The sequence below is a fragment of the Amblyomma mixtum genome, chromosome 10, assembly GCF_055824585.1.
Source record: "Amblyomma mixtum isolate Tamu chromosome 10, ASM5582458v1, whole genome shotgun sequence".
Taxonomy (NCBI): domain Eukaryota; kingdom Metazoa; phylum Arthropoda; class Arachnida; order Ixodida; family Ixodidae; genus Amblyomma; species Amblyomma mixtum.
The window spans coordinates 34,800,410-34,815,366 of NC_143021.1; the positions used below are offsets into that span (position 1 = coordinate 34,800,410).

The window sequence follows — 14,957 nt, forward strand, 5'->3', positions numbered from 1 at the left end:
TGCCAATACGGCGTCGTGCCCCCTAGTTTTGGAGTTTTGGAGTTTCGCAGTTTTGGAGTTTTGGAGTTTTGGAGTTTTTGAGTTTTGGAGTTACGGAGTTTTGGAGTTTTGGAGTTTTGGAGTTTCGGAGTTTTGGAGTTTCGGAGTTTTGGAGTTTTGGAGTTTTGGAGTTTTGGAGTTTCGGAGTTTTGGAGTTTTGGAGTTTTGTTTTGGAGTTTCGAAGTTTTGGAGTTTTGGAGTTTTGGAGTTTCGGAGTTTTGGAGTTTTGGAGTTTCGGAGTTTCGGAGTTTCGGAGTTTTGGAGTTTCGGAGTTTTGGAGTTTTGGAGTTTTGGAGTTTCGGGGTTTCGGAGTTTCGGAGTTTCGGAGTTTCGGAGTTTTGGAGTTTCGGAGTTTCGGAGTTTTGGAGTTTCGGAATTTTGGAGTTTTGGAGTTTCGGAGTTTTGGAGTTTCGCAGTTTTGGAGTTTTGGAGTTTTGGAGTTTTGGAGTTTTGGAGTTTCGCAGTTTTGGAGTTTTGGAGTTTTGGAGTTTTTGAGTTTTGGAGTTACGGAGTTTTGGAGTTTTGGAGTTTTGGAGTTTTGGAGTTTTGGAGTTTTGGAGTTTCGGAGTTTTGGAGTTTTGGAGTTTTGGAGTTTCGGAGTTTTGGAGTTTTGGAGTTTTGGAGTTTCGGAGTTTTGGAGTTTTGGAGTTTTGGAGTTTTGGAGTTTTGGAGTTTCGGAGTTTCGGAGTTTTGGAGTTTTGGAGTTTTGGAGTTTCGGAGTTTTGGAGTTTTGGAGTTTCGGAGTTTTGGAGTTTTGGAGTTTCGGAGTTTTGGAGTTTCGCAGTTTTGGAGTTTTGGAGTTTTGGAGTTTCGGAGTTTTGGAGTTTCGGAGTTTTGGAGTTTTGGAGTTTTGGAGTTTCGGAGTTTTGGAGTTTTGGACTTTTGGAGTTTTGGAGTTACGGAGTTTTGGAGTTTCGCAGTTTTGGAGTTTTGGAGTTTTGGAGTTTTGGAGTTTTGGAGTTTCGGAGTTTTGGAGTTTTGGAGTTTTGGAGTTTTGGAGTTTCGGAGTTTTGGAGTTTTGGAGTTTTGGAGTTTTGGAGTTTTGGAGTTTTGGAGTTTTGGAGTATTGGAGTTTTGGAGTTTTGCAGTTTTGGAGTTTCGGAGTTTTGGAGTTTTGGAGTTTTGGAGTTTTGGAGTTTTGGAGTTTCGGAGTTTTGGAGTTTTGGAGTTTTGGAGTTTCGGAGTTTTGGAGTTTTGGAGTTTTGGAGTTTCGGAGTTTTGGAGTTTTGGAGTTTCGGAGTTTTGGTGTTTCGGAGTTTTGGAGTTTTGGAGTTTTGGAGTTTCGGAGTTTTGGAGTTTTGGAGTTTTGGAGTTTTGGAGTTTCGCAGTTTTGGAGTTTTGGAGTTTTGGAGTTTTGGAGTTTCGGAGTTTTGGAGTTTTGGAGTTTTGGAGTTTCGGAGTTTTGGAGTTTTGGAGTTTCGGAGTTTCGGAGTTTCGGAGTTTTGGAGTTTCGGAGTTTTGGAGTTTTGGAGTTTTGGAGTTTTGGAGTTTCGGAGTTTTGGAGTTTTGGAGTTTCGCAGTTTTGGAGTTTTGGAGTTTTGGAGTTTTTGAGTTTTGGAGTTACGGAGTTTTGGAGTTTTGGAGTTTTGGAGTTTCGGAGTTTTGGAGTTTCGGAGTTTTGGAGTTTTGGAGTTTTGGAGTTTTGGAGTTTCGGAGTTTTGGAGTTTTGGAGTTTTGGAGTTTTGGAGTTTTGGAGTTTCGGAGTTTTGGAGTTTTGGAGTTTTGGAGTTTCGGGGTTTCGGAGTTTCGGAGTTTCGGAGTTTCGGAGTTTTGGAGTTTCGGAGTTTCGGAGTTTTGGAGTTTCGGAATTTTGGAGTTTTGGAGTTTCGGAGTTTTGGAGTTTCGCAGTTTTGGAGTTTTGGAGTTTTGGAGTTTTGGAGTTTTGGAGTTTCGCAGTTTTGGAGTTTTGGAGTTTTGGAGTTTTGGAGTTTTGGAGTTTCGGAGTTTTGGAGTTTTGGAGTTTCGGAGTTTCGGAGTTTCGGAGTTTTGGAGTTTCGGAGTTTCGCAGTTTTGGAGTTTCGGAGTTTTGGAGTTTTGGAGTTTTGGAGTTTCGGAGTTTTGGAGTTTTGGACTTTTGGAGTTTTGGAGTTACGGAGTTTTGGAGCTTCGCAGTTTTGGAGTTTTGGAGTTTTGGAGTTTTGGAGTTTTGGAGTTTCGGAGTTTTGGAGTTTTGGAGTTTTGGAGTTTTGGAGTTTCGGAGTTTTGGAGTTTTGGAGTTTTGGAGTTTTGGAGTTTCGGAGTTTTGGAGTTTTGGAGTTTTGGAGTATTGGAGTTTTGGAGTTTTGCAGTTTTGGAGTTTCGGAGTTTTGGAGTTTTGGAGTTTTGGAGTTTTGGAGTTTTGGAGTTTCGGAGTTTTGGAGTTTTGGAGTTTTGGAGTTTCGGAGTTTTGGAGTTTTGGAGTTTTGGAGTTTCGGAGTTTTGGAGTTTTGGAGTTTCGGAGTTTTGGTGTTTCGGAGTTTTGGAGTTTTGGAGTTTTGGAGTTTCGGAGTTTTGGAGTTTTGGAGTTTTGGAGTTTTGGAGTTTCGCAGTTTTGGAGTTTTGGAGTTTTGGAGTTTTGGAGTTTCGGAGTTTTGGAGTTTTGGAGTTTTGGAGTTTCGGAGTTTTGGAGTTTTGGAGTTTCGGAGTTTCGGAGTTTCGGAGTTTTGGAGTTTCGGAGTTTTGGAGTTTTGGAGTTTTGGAGTTTTGGAGTTTCGGAGTTTTGGAGTTTTGGAGTTTCGCAGTTTTGGAGTTTTGGAGTTTTGGAGTTTTTGAGTTTTGGAGTTACGGAGTTTTGGAGTTTTGGAGTTTTGGAGTTTCGGAGTTTTGGAGTTTCGGAGTTTTGGAGTTTTGGAGTTTTGGAGTTTTGGAGTTTCGGAGTTTTGGAGTTTTGGAGTTTTGGAGTTTTGGAGTTTCGGAGTTTTGGAGTTTTGGAGTTTTGGAGTTTCGGAGTTTTGGAGTTTTGGAGTTTCGGAGTTTCGGAGTTTCGGAGTTTCGGAGTTTTGGAGTTTTGGAGTTTTGGAGTTTCGGGGTTTCGGAGTTTCGGAGTTTCGGAGTTTCGGAGTTTTGGAGTTTCGGAGTTTCGGAGTTTTGGAGTTTCGGAATTTTGGAGTTTTGGAGTTTCGGAGTTTTGGAGTTTCGCAGTTTTGGAGTTTTGGAGTTTTGGAGTTTTGGAGTTTTGGAGTTTCGCAGTTTTGGAGTTTTGGAGTTTTGGAGTTTTTGAGTTTTGGAGTTACGGAGTTTTGGAGTTTTGGAGTTTTGGAGTTTTGGAGTTTTGGAGTTTTGGAGTTTTGGAGTTTTGGAGTTTCGGAGTTTTGGAGTTTTGGAGTTTTGGAGTTTTGGAGTTTCGGAGTTTTGGAGTTTTGGAGTTTTGGAGTTTTGGAGTTTCGGAGTTTTGGAGTTTTGGAGTTTTGGAGTATTGGAGTTTCGGAGTTTTGGAGTTTTGGAGTTTCGGAGTTTCGGAGTTTTGGAGTTTTGGAGTTTGGGAGTTTCGGAGTTTTGGAGTTTTGGAGTTTTGGAGTTTTGGAGTTTCGGAGTTTTGGAGTTTCGGAGTTTTGGAGTTTTGGAGTTTCGCAGTTTCGCAGTTTTGGAGTTTTGGAGTTTTGGAGTTTAGGAGTTTTGGAGTTTCGGAGTTTTGGAGTTTTGGAGTTTTGGAGTTTCGGAGTTTCGGAGTTTTGGAGTTTTGGAGTTTCGCAGTTTTGGAGTTTTGGAGTTTTGGAGTTTTGGAGTTTCGGAGTTTCGCAGTTTTGGAGTTTCGGAGTTTTGGAGTTTTGGAGTTTTGGAGTTTTGGAGTTTCGGAGTTTTGGAGTTTTGGAGTTTTGGAGTTTCGGAGTTTTGGAGTTTTGGAGTTTTGGAGTTTTGGAGTTTTGGAGTTTCGGAGTTTCGGAGTTTTGGAGTTTTGGAGTTTTGGAGTTTCGGAGTTTCGGAGTTTTGGAGTTTCGGAGTTTTGGAGTTTTGGAGTTTCGGAGTTTTGGAGTTTCGCAGTTTTGGAGTTTTGGAGTTTTGGAGTTTCGGAGTTTTGGAGTTTTGGAGTTTTGGAGTTTCGGAGTTTTGGAGTTTTGGACTTTTGGAGTTTTGGAGTTACGGAGTTTTGGAGTTTCGCAGTTTTGGAGTTTTGGAGTTTTAGAGTTTTGGAGTTTTGGAGTTTCGGAGTTTTGGAGTTTTGGAGTTTTGGAGTTTTGGAGTTTCGGAGTTTTGGAGTTTTGGAGTTTTGGAGTTTCGGAGTTTTGGAGTTTTGGAGTTTTGGAGTATTGGAGTTTTGGAGTTTTGCAGTTTTGGAGTTTCGGAGTTTTGGAGGTTTGGAGTTTTGGAGTTTTGGAGTTTTGGAGTTTTGGAGTTTCGGAGTTTTGGAGTTTTGGAGTTTTGGAGTTTCGGAGTTTTGGAGTTTTGGAGTTTTGGAGTTTCGGAGTTTTGGAGTTTTGGAGTTTCGGAGTTTTGGTGTTTCGGAGTTTTGGAGTTTTGGAGTTTTGGAGTTTTGGAGTTTTGGAGTTTCGCAGTTTTGGAGTTTTGGAGTTTTGGAGTTTTGGAGTTTCGGAGTTTTGGAGTTTTGGAGTTTTGGAGTTTCGGAGTTTTGGAGTTTTGGAGTTTCGGAGTTTCGGAGTTTCGGAGTTTTGGAGTTTCGGAGTTTTGGAGTTTTGGAGTTTTGGAGTTTTGGAGTTTCGGAGTTTTATTTATTTATTCATTTATTTATTCACGTTGCCTCACAGGCTCCAAGCATGGAGTATTGTGTGAGGGGGGGATTACATAAATAGGGGTAATAACAGGAGCATGCATGACATGATTATATAATGCTGATTGACTGTTAGTACTCATTAAACAGTAAGAACATCATTACACAATGCCAACTGACTGTTAGTACTCACCATAAAACAATAAGAACATCATTACACAATGCCAACTGACTGTTAGTACTCACCATCAAACAATAAGAACATCATTATACAATAGTTATTGACGCGTCAGTAATTAGAAAAAATGGCTGTTATTTCGGTCCTAAAAGAAGCTGGATCACGAATATTGACGATGTGTTGCGGAAGACCATTCCAGTGAACAATAGCCTGCGGCAAAGCGGATGAATTGAATGCAACGGTTTTACCTGAAAGGCGTTGAAAGCTGAGATGGTTGTTTAAACGGCGCGAGGTGCGGTGAGGTTGGGCAAGAGGGAGAGTCGAATGATTAGTGCTATAGACTATTTTGTGAAATAAGCAGACTAGGGCAATTAATCTTCGTGATTGCAAGGTACAAAGAGAGAGCGATAATTTAATGTTTGTGACGCTTGAGTGACGGTCATAGTTTCTGGAGATGAAACGCGCAGCACGATTTTGGACTGATTCAAGGGAGTTAATTAAATAAGCCTGGTGAGGTGACCAAATGGATGACGCATATTCGAGTTGCGGACGAACAAATGTTTGATAGGCGAGCTTACGGGTAGTAGCAGGAGTTCCATGAAGATTCCGTTTTAGGTAGCCTAAGGTCCGGGATGCTTTAGCTGTTATTTTCTGGATATGAGTGGACCAGGACAAGTTACATGAAAAATGGACACCGAGGTATTTGTAAGAAGACACCTGAGAGACTAAGCTTTTATCGAGCATGTAATTGAACGAAGAGTTAGATTTTTTGCGGCTGAATGTCATTAACTTGCATTTTTCACTGTTAAGTGACATTTGCCATGATGAACACCAAGCGGTTACATGATCGAGGTCCCTTTGAAGTGCAAGATGATCTGCAGGTGATCGGATTTTGCGGTAAATTATGCAGTCATCTGCGAACAAGCGAATGGTTGATGTAATGTTGGATGGCAGATCATTAATGTAAATCAGGAACAGCAACGGGCCCAGGACGCTTCCTTGAGGAACACCAGATAGAACATCGCTAAACGGAGATGAGTGGCCGTTAACAACTGTGAACTGTTTACGAAAAGACAAGAAATTCCTTAGCCATGAGGTAGTTAGTGAGTCTAGGTTGAGGGAAGTAATTTTACCTATTAAGCGTGAATGCGCAACGCGGTCGAATGCTTTTGAAAAATCTAAGAATATGCAGTCTGTTTGGAAGTTCTCGTCCATGTTGTGTAGTAGCTCGTTAGTAAATTCCAGTAGTTGAGTCTCACAAGAGAAGCCTTTCCTGAACCCGTGCTGGTTAGAAAAAAAGAAATTATTACTATCTAGATGCTGCGCCACTGCTGATACGATGATGTGTTCGAGGATCTTACATGGGACAGATGTCAAAGATATAGGGCGATAATTTTGCGCGTTCGTTTTATCACCTGATTTGAAGATGGGGATAATTTTACCAATTTTCCAATCCCTTGGAATCTCACCAGTTGATAGCGACTGACGAAAGATATGGAAGAGAATATTGCTTGAATGGATCACTGTGTTTTTGAGAATTTTTGTATTAATATCATCAATACCAGCAGAAGTCGAAATCTTGAGATTGTTTATTAATGCTGCAATACCGGAGACACTTATTTCTATGGGACTCATGTACTGGTAATCGGCATCTACTAATGGTGGAGTAGTGGAATGGTCTTCCTGTGTGAACACTGAAGAAAAATAATTATTAAATATAAGTGGGCATTCTTCTTCTATAACTGGAGCACCAGTGTTATCCAACAACGAAACAAGAACCGGAGTGTCAGTAGGTGATATCGTTTTCCAAAATTTTTTAGGGTTGTGTGTCATAAGGGATTGAAGGTCATGGGAATAATATTTAAGCTTTGCTTTGCGGATGGCACTACAATATGTTTTTTCGGCGATTTTGTGTTTCTGCCATGAAGCCGGTGTGCCAAGGCGTTTGGCAGCTTTGAAAAGTCGCTTTTTCTTGTTTTTTAGTGCATGTAGCATCCTGTTGAACCATGGTTTAGACGCGTTCGTGCGGAGGGTGAGCAGTGGTATATGACGGTGCACTAATTCCAGTAAACTATTTTTGAACAAAACCCAGTTATCGTTGGCCGAACGCTGAGAAAAACTCGGAAGATATGTGTCACAAAAGGATTGTAACCCGATATTAATGGCATTGTAGTCAGCGCGGTTATAATCAAAAATGCGTTTATGTGTTTGTGCACGTGCGCATGGAGGCATGGAAATCGTGAAATTAAGCAGTTCGTGATCACTGAAGCCATCAGAATAAGAGATAGGGCTTATATTGTCTGGGACTGACGAGAATACGAGGTCAAGCTTATTGTTTCCTCGGGTAGGTTTTTCGACTAATTGGACCAAAGAGAAATCGAGAGTTAGTTGAACAAAATTAGTGCTATCACGTGTTCTCGAACTTAAGGTCGGCCAGTCAATTTCGGGAAAGTTGAAGTCACCTAGAAGACAAATACTTGCTTTTGGAAATTTAGCTTTTGCTTCAGTTAGGTTATCATGTAGATCGGAGACGAATGATTGCGGACTATCTGGTGGTCTGTAACAAACTCCAAGAAGATGCTTGGAAGATGGCGATGTGATGCAAACCCACAAAATTTCTAATTTACTAGGAATATCAACGAGAAAAGAAGTTATATGCTTTTTAGCTGCAATCAACACCCCTCCTCCCCTTCTGTCGCTCCTATCGTTTCTGTAGATAGTGAAACTGTCCATATCAGGCAAGACTTCATCGTTCCTAATATCTTTATGAAGCCACGTTTCGGTTAGTATTAAAATGTCGCATTCACAATTGTCAAGGTATGAACAAAGTTCGATGCGCTTAGGAAGGATGCTGCGTATGTTAGTGAAAAGTAAGGAGAGCTGCGATTGCGCGGTGTTATTGCGGTAAGATGTTCGTTCTTTCCTGATGACACGTGTAGCCGAGCAACACCTTACCTATGCGGAAGATAGTTTTACGGTGTCAGTAGCGGCGTCGTATACGTAAACACTATCGTTTATTCTCAGCTTATCGACATTTAGCTTGTACGGAACTTTTTGTGGTTTGGCAAATTCGATCAACTTCTTTCTAGCCAGTCGTGTCTGGAAGGAAAAATCTTCGCGCACAGCGTAGTTCCTTTCAGCTTGATGCCGTTCCCAATGATCTGTTGTTTGTCCTTAAATAATGTGAATTTTACCATCACTGGCCTGCACTTTTCCGGGTCGTATTTACCAATGCGGTGTGCCCGTTCTATTTGCGATGAATCTACTGTAATGTCCAATTCATTCTTGCACAGGTCAATCACTTTCGTTTCAGCACTTGGCCATGTCTCAGATATGTCATCGGAAAGGCCGAAAAAAAGTAAGTTGCAGCGTCTCAGCCTGTTTTCCGCGTCATTACAACGCGATTCAATAATTCTGAGCTGGTCAGAGATGACGCTGGAAACTGCACCAGGAGAATCAGCCGAAGACGTAGCGGGATTGTTTTTTAGATCTGAAACGTCCACTTCAACACTGCGAAGTCTAGAAGACAACTGCTTCAGTTCAATGTCTACTGACGCTTGCCACTGCTTCAACTCTCTCAAATCACTTCGAATTCCATCTTGGCCGGATTCGATCCTTTGTACAGTCTCCAGCACAGTAGCCAGGATGTCATTAGAATCAGGTCCGGGGTTTGTTTCCACATCCCCGGAAAGAATTAAGAGTAAACTACTTAAGCAATGTTGCACAGTTTCCTCGCATGCTTCTAGGGCATATAACCACTCTCTGGGGCACGACACCAAAAACAAGCAGCGATTCTTGCTTCTTAGGCAAGTGCAATGATCAAGGTAACTCACCTGGAACAGTGTGAAAGGTAAGCGCTCCATTGCCAATACGGCGTCGTGCCCCAGAGGGGCGTTCACGGGCAGCAGCTTATATTCCGTGTGGCCGGCGCTGATAGTGGTATCGCTGGTGATGAACGACCGCGGTTGCCAGCCGAAGAACAGGTTTCCTTCCAGATGGATCTGTAGGCAAGGCTGTTGCGTCCAATCCGCGGGTTGATTCGCGTTCTCAACTGGGCAGGTGAAGACCACGTCCGATGCCAAACAAGGTAGCGATGAGCCAAGGAGTAGGGCAGCCTGGAACAGTGTGAAAGGTAAGCGCTCCATTGCCAATACGGCGTCGTGCCCCAGAGGGGCGTTCACGGGCAGCAGCTTATATTCCGTGTGGCCGGCGCTGATAGTGGTATCGCTGGTGATGAACGACCGCGGTTGCCAGCCGAAGAACAGGTTTCCTTCCAGATGGATCTGTAGGCAAGGCTGTTGCGTCCAATCCGCGGGTTGATTCGCGTTCTCAACTGGGCAGGTGAAGACCACGTCCGATGCCAAACAAGGTAGCGATGAGCCAAGGAGTAGGGCAGCCTGGAACAGTGTGAAAGGTAAGCGCTCCATTGCCAATACGGCGTCGTGCCCCCTAGTTTTGGAGTTTTGGAGTTTCGCAGTTTTGGAGTTTTGGAGTTTTGGAGTTTTTGAGTTTTGGAGTTACGGAGTTTTGGAGTTTTGGAGTTTTGGAGTTTCGGAGTTTTGGAGTTTCGGAGTTTTGGAGTTTTGGAGTTTTGGAGTTTTGGAGTTTCGGAGTTTTGGAGTTTTGGAGTTTTGTTTTGGAGTTTCGAAGTTTTGGAGTTTTGGAGTTTTGGAGTTTCGGAGTTTTGGAGTTTTGGAGTTTCGGAGTTTCGGAGTTTCGGAGTTTTGGAGTTTCGGAGTTTTGGAGTTTTGGAGTTTTGGAGTTTCGGGGTTTCGGAGTTTCGGAGTTTCGGAGTTTCGGAGTTTTGGAGTTTCGGAGTTTCGGAGTTTTGGAGTTTCGGAATTTTGGAGTTTTGGAGTTTCGGAGTTTTGGAGTTTCGCAGTTTTGGAGTTTTGGAGTTTTGGAGTTTTGGAGTTTTGGAGTTTCGCAGTTTTGGAGTTTTGGAGTTTTGGAGTTTTTGAGTTTTGGAGTTACGGAGTTTTGGAGTTTTGGAGTTTTGGAGTTTTGGAGTTTTGGAGTTTTGGAGTTTCGGAGTTTTGGAGTTTTGGAGTTTTGGAGTTTTGGAGTTTCGGAGTTTTGGAGTTTTGGAGTTTTGGAGTTTCGGAGTTTTGGAGTTTTGGAGTTTTGGAGTATTGGAGTTTCGGAGTTTTGGAGTTTTGGAGTTTCGGAGTTTCGGAGTTTTGGAGTTTTGGAGTTTCGGAGTTTCGGAGTTTCGGAGTTTCGGAGTTTTGGAGTTTTGGAGTTTTGGAGTTTTGGAGTTTCGGAGTTTTGGAGTTTTGGAGTTTCGGAGTTTTGGAGTTTCGGAGTTTTGGAGTTTCGGAGTTTTGGAGTTTTGGAGTTTCGGAGTTTTGGTGTTTCGGAGTTTTGGAGTTTTGGAGTTTCGGAGTTTTGGAGTTTCGGAATTTTGGAGTTTTGGAGTTTCGGAGTTTTGGAGTTTCGCAGTTTTGGAGTTTTGGAGTTTTGGAGTTTTCGAGTTTCGGAGTTTTGGAGTTTTGGAGTTTTGGAGTTTTGGAGTTTTGGAGTTTTGGAGTTTCGGAGTTTTGGAGTTTTGGAGTTTTGGAGTTTTGGAGTTTTGGAGTTTTGGAGTTTTGGAGTTTCGGAGTTTTGGAGTTTCGCAGTTTTGGAGTTTTGGAGTTTTGGAGTTTTGGAGTTTCGGAGTTTTGGAGTTTTGGAGTTTTGGAGTTTCGGAGTTTTGGAGTTTTGGAGTTTTGGAGTTTTGGAGTTTTGGAGTTTCGCAGTTTTGGAGTTTTGGAGTTTTGGAGTTTTTGAGTTTTGGAGTTACGGAGTTTTGGAGTTTTGGAGTTTTGGAGTTTTGGAGTTTTGGAGTTTTGGAGTTTCGGAGTTTTGGAGTTTTGGAGTTTTGGAGTTTTGGAGTTTCGGAGTTTTGGAGTTTTGGAGTTTTGGAGTTTTGGAGTTTCGGAGTTTTGGAGTTTTGGAGTTTTGGAGTATTGGAGTTTCGGAGTTTTGGAGTTTTGGAGTTTCGGAGTTTCGGAGTTTTGGAGTTTTGGAGTTTCGGAGTTTCGGAGTTTCGGAGTGTCGGAGTTTTGGAGTTTTGGAGTTTTGGAGTTTTGGAGTTTCGGAGTTTTGGAGTTTTGGAGTTTCGGAGTTTTGGAGTTTCGGAGTTTTGGAGTTTTGGAGTTTTGGAGTTTCGGAGTTTTGGAGTTTCGGAGTTTTGGAGTTTTGGAGTTTTGGAGTTTCGGAGTTTTGGAGTTTTGGAGTTTTGGAGTTTTGGAGTTTCGGAGTTTTGGAGTTTTGGAGTTTCGGAGTTTTGGTGTTTCGGAGTTTTGGAGTTTTGGAGTTTTGGAGTTTCGGAGTTTTGGAGTTTTAGAGTTTTGGAGTTTTGGAGTTTCGCAGTTTTGGAGTTTTGGAGTTTCGGAGTTTTGGAGTTTTGGAGTTTTGGAGTTTTGGAGTTTTGGAGTTTCGGAGTTTTGGAGTTTTGGACTTTTGGAGTTTTGGAGTTTCGGAGTTTTGGAGTTTTGGAGTTTTGGAGTTTTGGAGTTTCGGAGTTTCGGAGTTTTGGAGTTTCGGAGTTTTGGAGTTTTGGAGTTTCGGAGTTTTGGAGTTTCGCAGTTTTGGAGTTTTGGAGTTTTGGAGTTTCGGAGTTTTGGAGTTTTGGAGTTTCGGAGTTTTGGTGTTTCGGAGTTTTGGAGTTTTGGAGTTTTGGAGTTTCGGAGTTTTGGAGTTTTGGAGTTTTGGAGTTTTGGAGTTTCGCAGTTTTGGAGTTTTGGAGTTTTGGAGTTTCGGAGTTTTGGAGTTTTGGAGTTTTGGAGTTTTGGAGTTTTGGAGTTTTGGAGTTTCGGAGTTTTGGAGTTTTGGAGTTTTGGAGTTTCGGAGTTTTGGAGTTTTGGAGTTTCGGAGTTTCGGAGTTTCGGAGTTTTGGAGTTTCGGAGTTTTGGAGTTTTGGAGTTTTGGAGTTTCGGGGTTTCGGAGTTTCGGAGTTTCGGAGTTTCGGAGTTTTGGAGTTTCGGAGTTTCGGAGTTTTGGAGTTTCGGAATTTTGGAGTTTTGGAGTTTCGGAGTTTTGGAGTTTCGCAGTTTTGGAGTTTTGGAGTTTTGGAGTTTTGGAGTTTCGGAGTTTTGGAGTTTTGGAGTTTTGGAGTTTTGGAGTTTTGGAGTTTTGGAGTTTCGGAGTTTTGGAGTTTTGGAGTTTTGGAGTTTTGGAGTTTTGGAGTTTTGGAGTTTTGGAGTTTCGGAGTTTTGGAGTTTCGCAGTTTTGGAGTTTTGGAGTTTTGGAGTTTTGGAGTTTCGGAGTTTTGGAGTTTTGGAGTTTTGGAGTTTTGGAGTTTCGGAGTTTTGGTGTTTTGGAGTTTTGGAGTTTTGGAGTTTTGGAGTTTCGCAGTTTTGGAGTTTTGGAGTTTTGGAGTTTGAGTTTTGGAGTTACGGAGTTATGGAGTTTTGGAGTTTTGGAGTTTTGGAGTTTCGGAGTTTTGGAGTTTTGGAGTTTTGGAGTTTTGGAGTTTCGGAGTTTTGGAGTTTTGGAGTTTTGGAGTTTTGGAGTTTTGGAGTTTCGGAGTTTTGGAGTTTTGGAGTTTTGGAGTATTGGAGTTTCGGAGTTTTGGAGTTTTGGAGTTTCGGAGTTTCGGAGTTTTGGAGTTTTGGAGTTTCGGAGTTTCGGAGTTTCGGAGTTTTGGAGTTTTGGAGTTTTGGAGTTTTGGAGTTTCGGAGTTTTGGAGTTTTGGAGTTTCGGAGTTTTGGAGTTTCGGAGTTTTGGAGTTTTGGAGTTTTGGAGTTTCGGAGTTTTGGAGTTTCGGAGTTTTGGAGTTTTGGAGTTTTGGAGTTTTGGAGTTTCGCAGTTTTGGAGTTTTGGAGTTTTGGAGTTTCGGAGTTTTGGAGTTTTGGAGTTTTGGAGTTTTGGAGTTTTGGAGTTTTGGAGTTTCGGAGTTTTGGAGTTTTGGAGTTTTGGAGTTTCGGAGTTTTGGAGTTTTGGAGTTTCGGAGTTTCGGAGTTTCGGAGTTTTGGAGTTTCGGAGTTTTGGAGTTTCGGAGTTTTGGAGTTTTGGAGTTTCGGAGTTTTGGTGTTTCGGAGTTTTGGAGTTTTGGAGTTTCGGAGTTTCGGAGTTCTGGAGTTTCGGAATTTTGGAGTTTTGGAGTTTCGGAGTTTTGGAGTTTCGCAGTTTTGGAGTTTTGGAGTTTTGGAGTTTCGGAGTTTTGGAGTTTTGGAGTTTTGGAGTTTTGGAGTTTTGGAGTTTCGGAGTTTTGGAGTTTTGGAGTTTTGGAGTTTTGGAGTTTTGGAGTTTTGGAGTTTTGGAGTTTTGGAGTTTTGGAGTTTCGGAGTTTTGGAGTTTCGCAGTTTTGGAGTTTTGGAGTTTTGGAGTTTTGGAGTTTCGGAGTTTTGGAGTTTTGGAGTTTTGGAGTTTTGGAGTTTCGGAGTTTTGGAGTTTTGGAGTTTTGGAGTTTTGGAGTTTTGGAGTTTCGCAGTTTTGGAGTTTTGGAGTTTTGGAGTTTTTGAGTTTTGGAGTTACGGAGTTTTTGAGTTTTGGAGTTTTGGAGTTTTGGAGTTTTGGAGTTTCGGAGTTTTGGAGTTTTGGAGTTTTGGAGTTTTGGAGTTTCGGAGTTTTGGAGTTTTGGAGTTTTGGAGTTTTGGAGTTTCGGAGTTTTGGAGTTTTGGAGTTTTGGAGTTTTGGAGTTTTGGAGTTTTGGAGTTTCGGAGTTTTGGAGTTTTGGAGTTTTGGAGTTTCGGAGTTTTGGAGTTTTGGAGTTTCGGAGTTTTGGAGTTTTGGAGTTTCGGAGTTTTGGTGTTTCGGAGTTTTGGAGTTTTGGAGTTTTGGAGTTTCGGAGTTTTGGAGTTTTGGAGTTTTGGAGTTTTGGAGTTTCGCAGTTTTGGAGTTTTGGAGTTTTGGAGTTTCGGAGTTTTGGAGTTTTGGAGTTTTGGAGTTTTGGAGTTTTGGAGTTTCGGAGTTTTGGAGTTTTGGAGTTTTGGAGTTTCGGAGTTTTGGAGTTTTGGAGTTTCGGAGTTTCGGAGTTTCGGAGTTTTGGAGTTTCGGAGTTTTGGAGTTTTGGAGTTTTGGAGTTTCGGGGTTTCGGAGTTTCGGAGTTTCGGAGTTTCGGAGTTTTGGAGTTTCGGAGTTTCGGAGTTTTGGAGTTTCGGAATTTTGGAGTTTTGGAGTTTCGGAGTTTTGGAGTTTCGCAGTTTTGGAGTTTTGGAGTTTTGGAGTTTTGGAGTTTCGGAGTTTTGGAGTTTTGGAGTTTTGGAGTTTTGGAGTTTTGGAGTTTTGGAGTTTCGGAGTTTTGGAGTTTTGGAGTTTTGGAGTTTTGGAGTTTTGGAGTTTTGGAGTTTTGGAGTTTCGGAGTTTTGGAGTTTCGCAGTTTTGGAGTTTTGGAGTTTTGGAGTTTTGGAGTTTCGGAGTTTTGGAGTTTTGGAGTTTTGGAGTTTTGGAGTTTCGGAGTTTTGGTGTTTTGGAGTTTTGGAGTTTTGGAGTTTTGGAGTTTCGCAGTTTTGGAGTTTCGCAGTTTTGGAGTTTTGGAGTTTTGGAGTTTTTGAGTTTTGGAGTTACGGAGTTTTGGAGTTTTGGAGTTTTGGAGTTTTGGAGTTTCGGAGTTTCGGAGTTTTGGAGTTTTGGAGTTTTGGAGTTTTGGAGTTTCGGAGTTTTGGAGTTTTGGAGTTTTGGAGTATTGGAGTTTCGGAGTTTTGGAGTTTTGGAGTTTCGGAGTTTCGGAGTTTTGGAGTTTTGGAGTTTCGGAGTTTCGGAGTTTCGGAGTTTCGGAGTTTTGGAGTTTTGGAGTTTTGGAGTTTTGGAGTTTCGGAGTTTTGGAGTTTTGGAGTTTCGGAGTTTTGGAGTTTCGGAGTTTTGGAGTTTCGGAGTTTTGGAGTTTTGGAGTTTCGGAGTTTTGGTGTTTCGGAGTTTTGGAGTTTTGGAGTTTCGGAGTTTCGGAGTTTTGGAGTTTCGGAATTTTGGAGTTTTGGAGTTTCGGAGTTTTGGAGTTTCGCAGTTTTGGAGTTTTGGAGTTTTGGAGTTTTCGAGTTTCGGAGTTTTGGAGTTTTGGAGTTTTGGAGTTTCGGAGTTTTGGAGTTTTGGAGTTTTGGAGTTTTGGAGTTTTGGAGTTTTGGAGTTTTGGAGTTTCGGAGTTTTGGAGTTTCGCAGTTTTGGAGTTTTGGA

The 14,957-nt window shown here is 42.0% G+C and overlaps 1 protein-coding gene across 1 annotated transcript; it reads right to left on the minus strand.

The window, feature by feature from the left end:
- Window positions 1–7,936: 7,936 nt before the first annotated feature.
- Window positions 7,937–9,289, minus strand: LOC149325586 (uncharacterized). Its single transcript, XM_089564342.1, has one exon. It carries the CDS (start codon window positions 9,287–9,289, stop codon window positions 7,937–7,939), a length of 1,353 nt encoding a protein of 450 aa, XP_089420468.1.
- Between the last annotated feature and the right edge of the window lie 5,668 nt (window positions 9,290–14,957).

Coding starts and splice junctions, on each gene's coding strand:
- LOC149325586 (XM_089564342.1), bottom strand. CDS start 9,289: ATGGAGCGCTTACCTTTCACACTGTTCCAGGCTGCCCTACTCCTTGGC.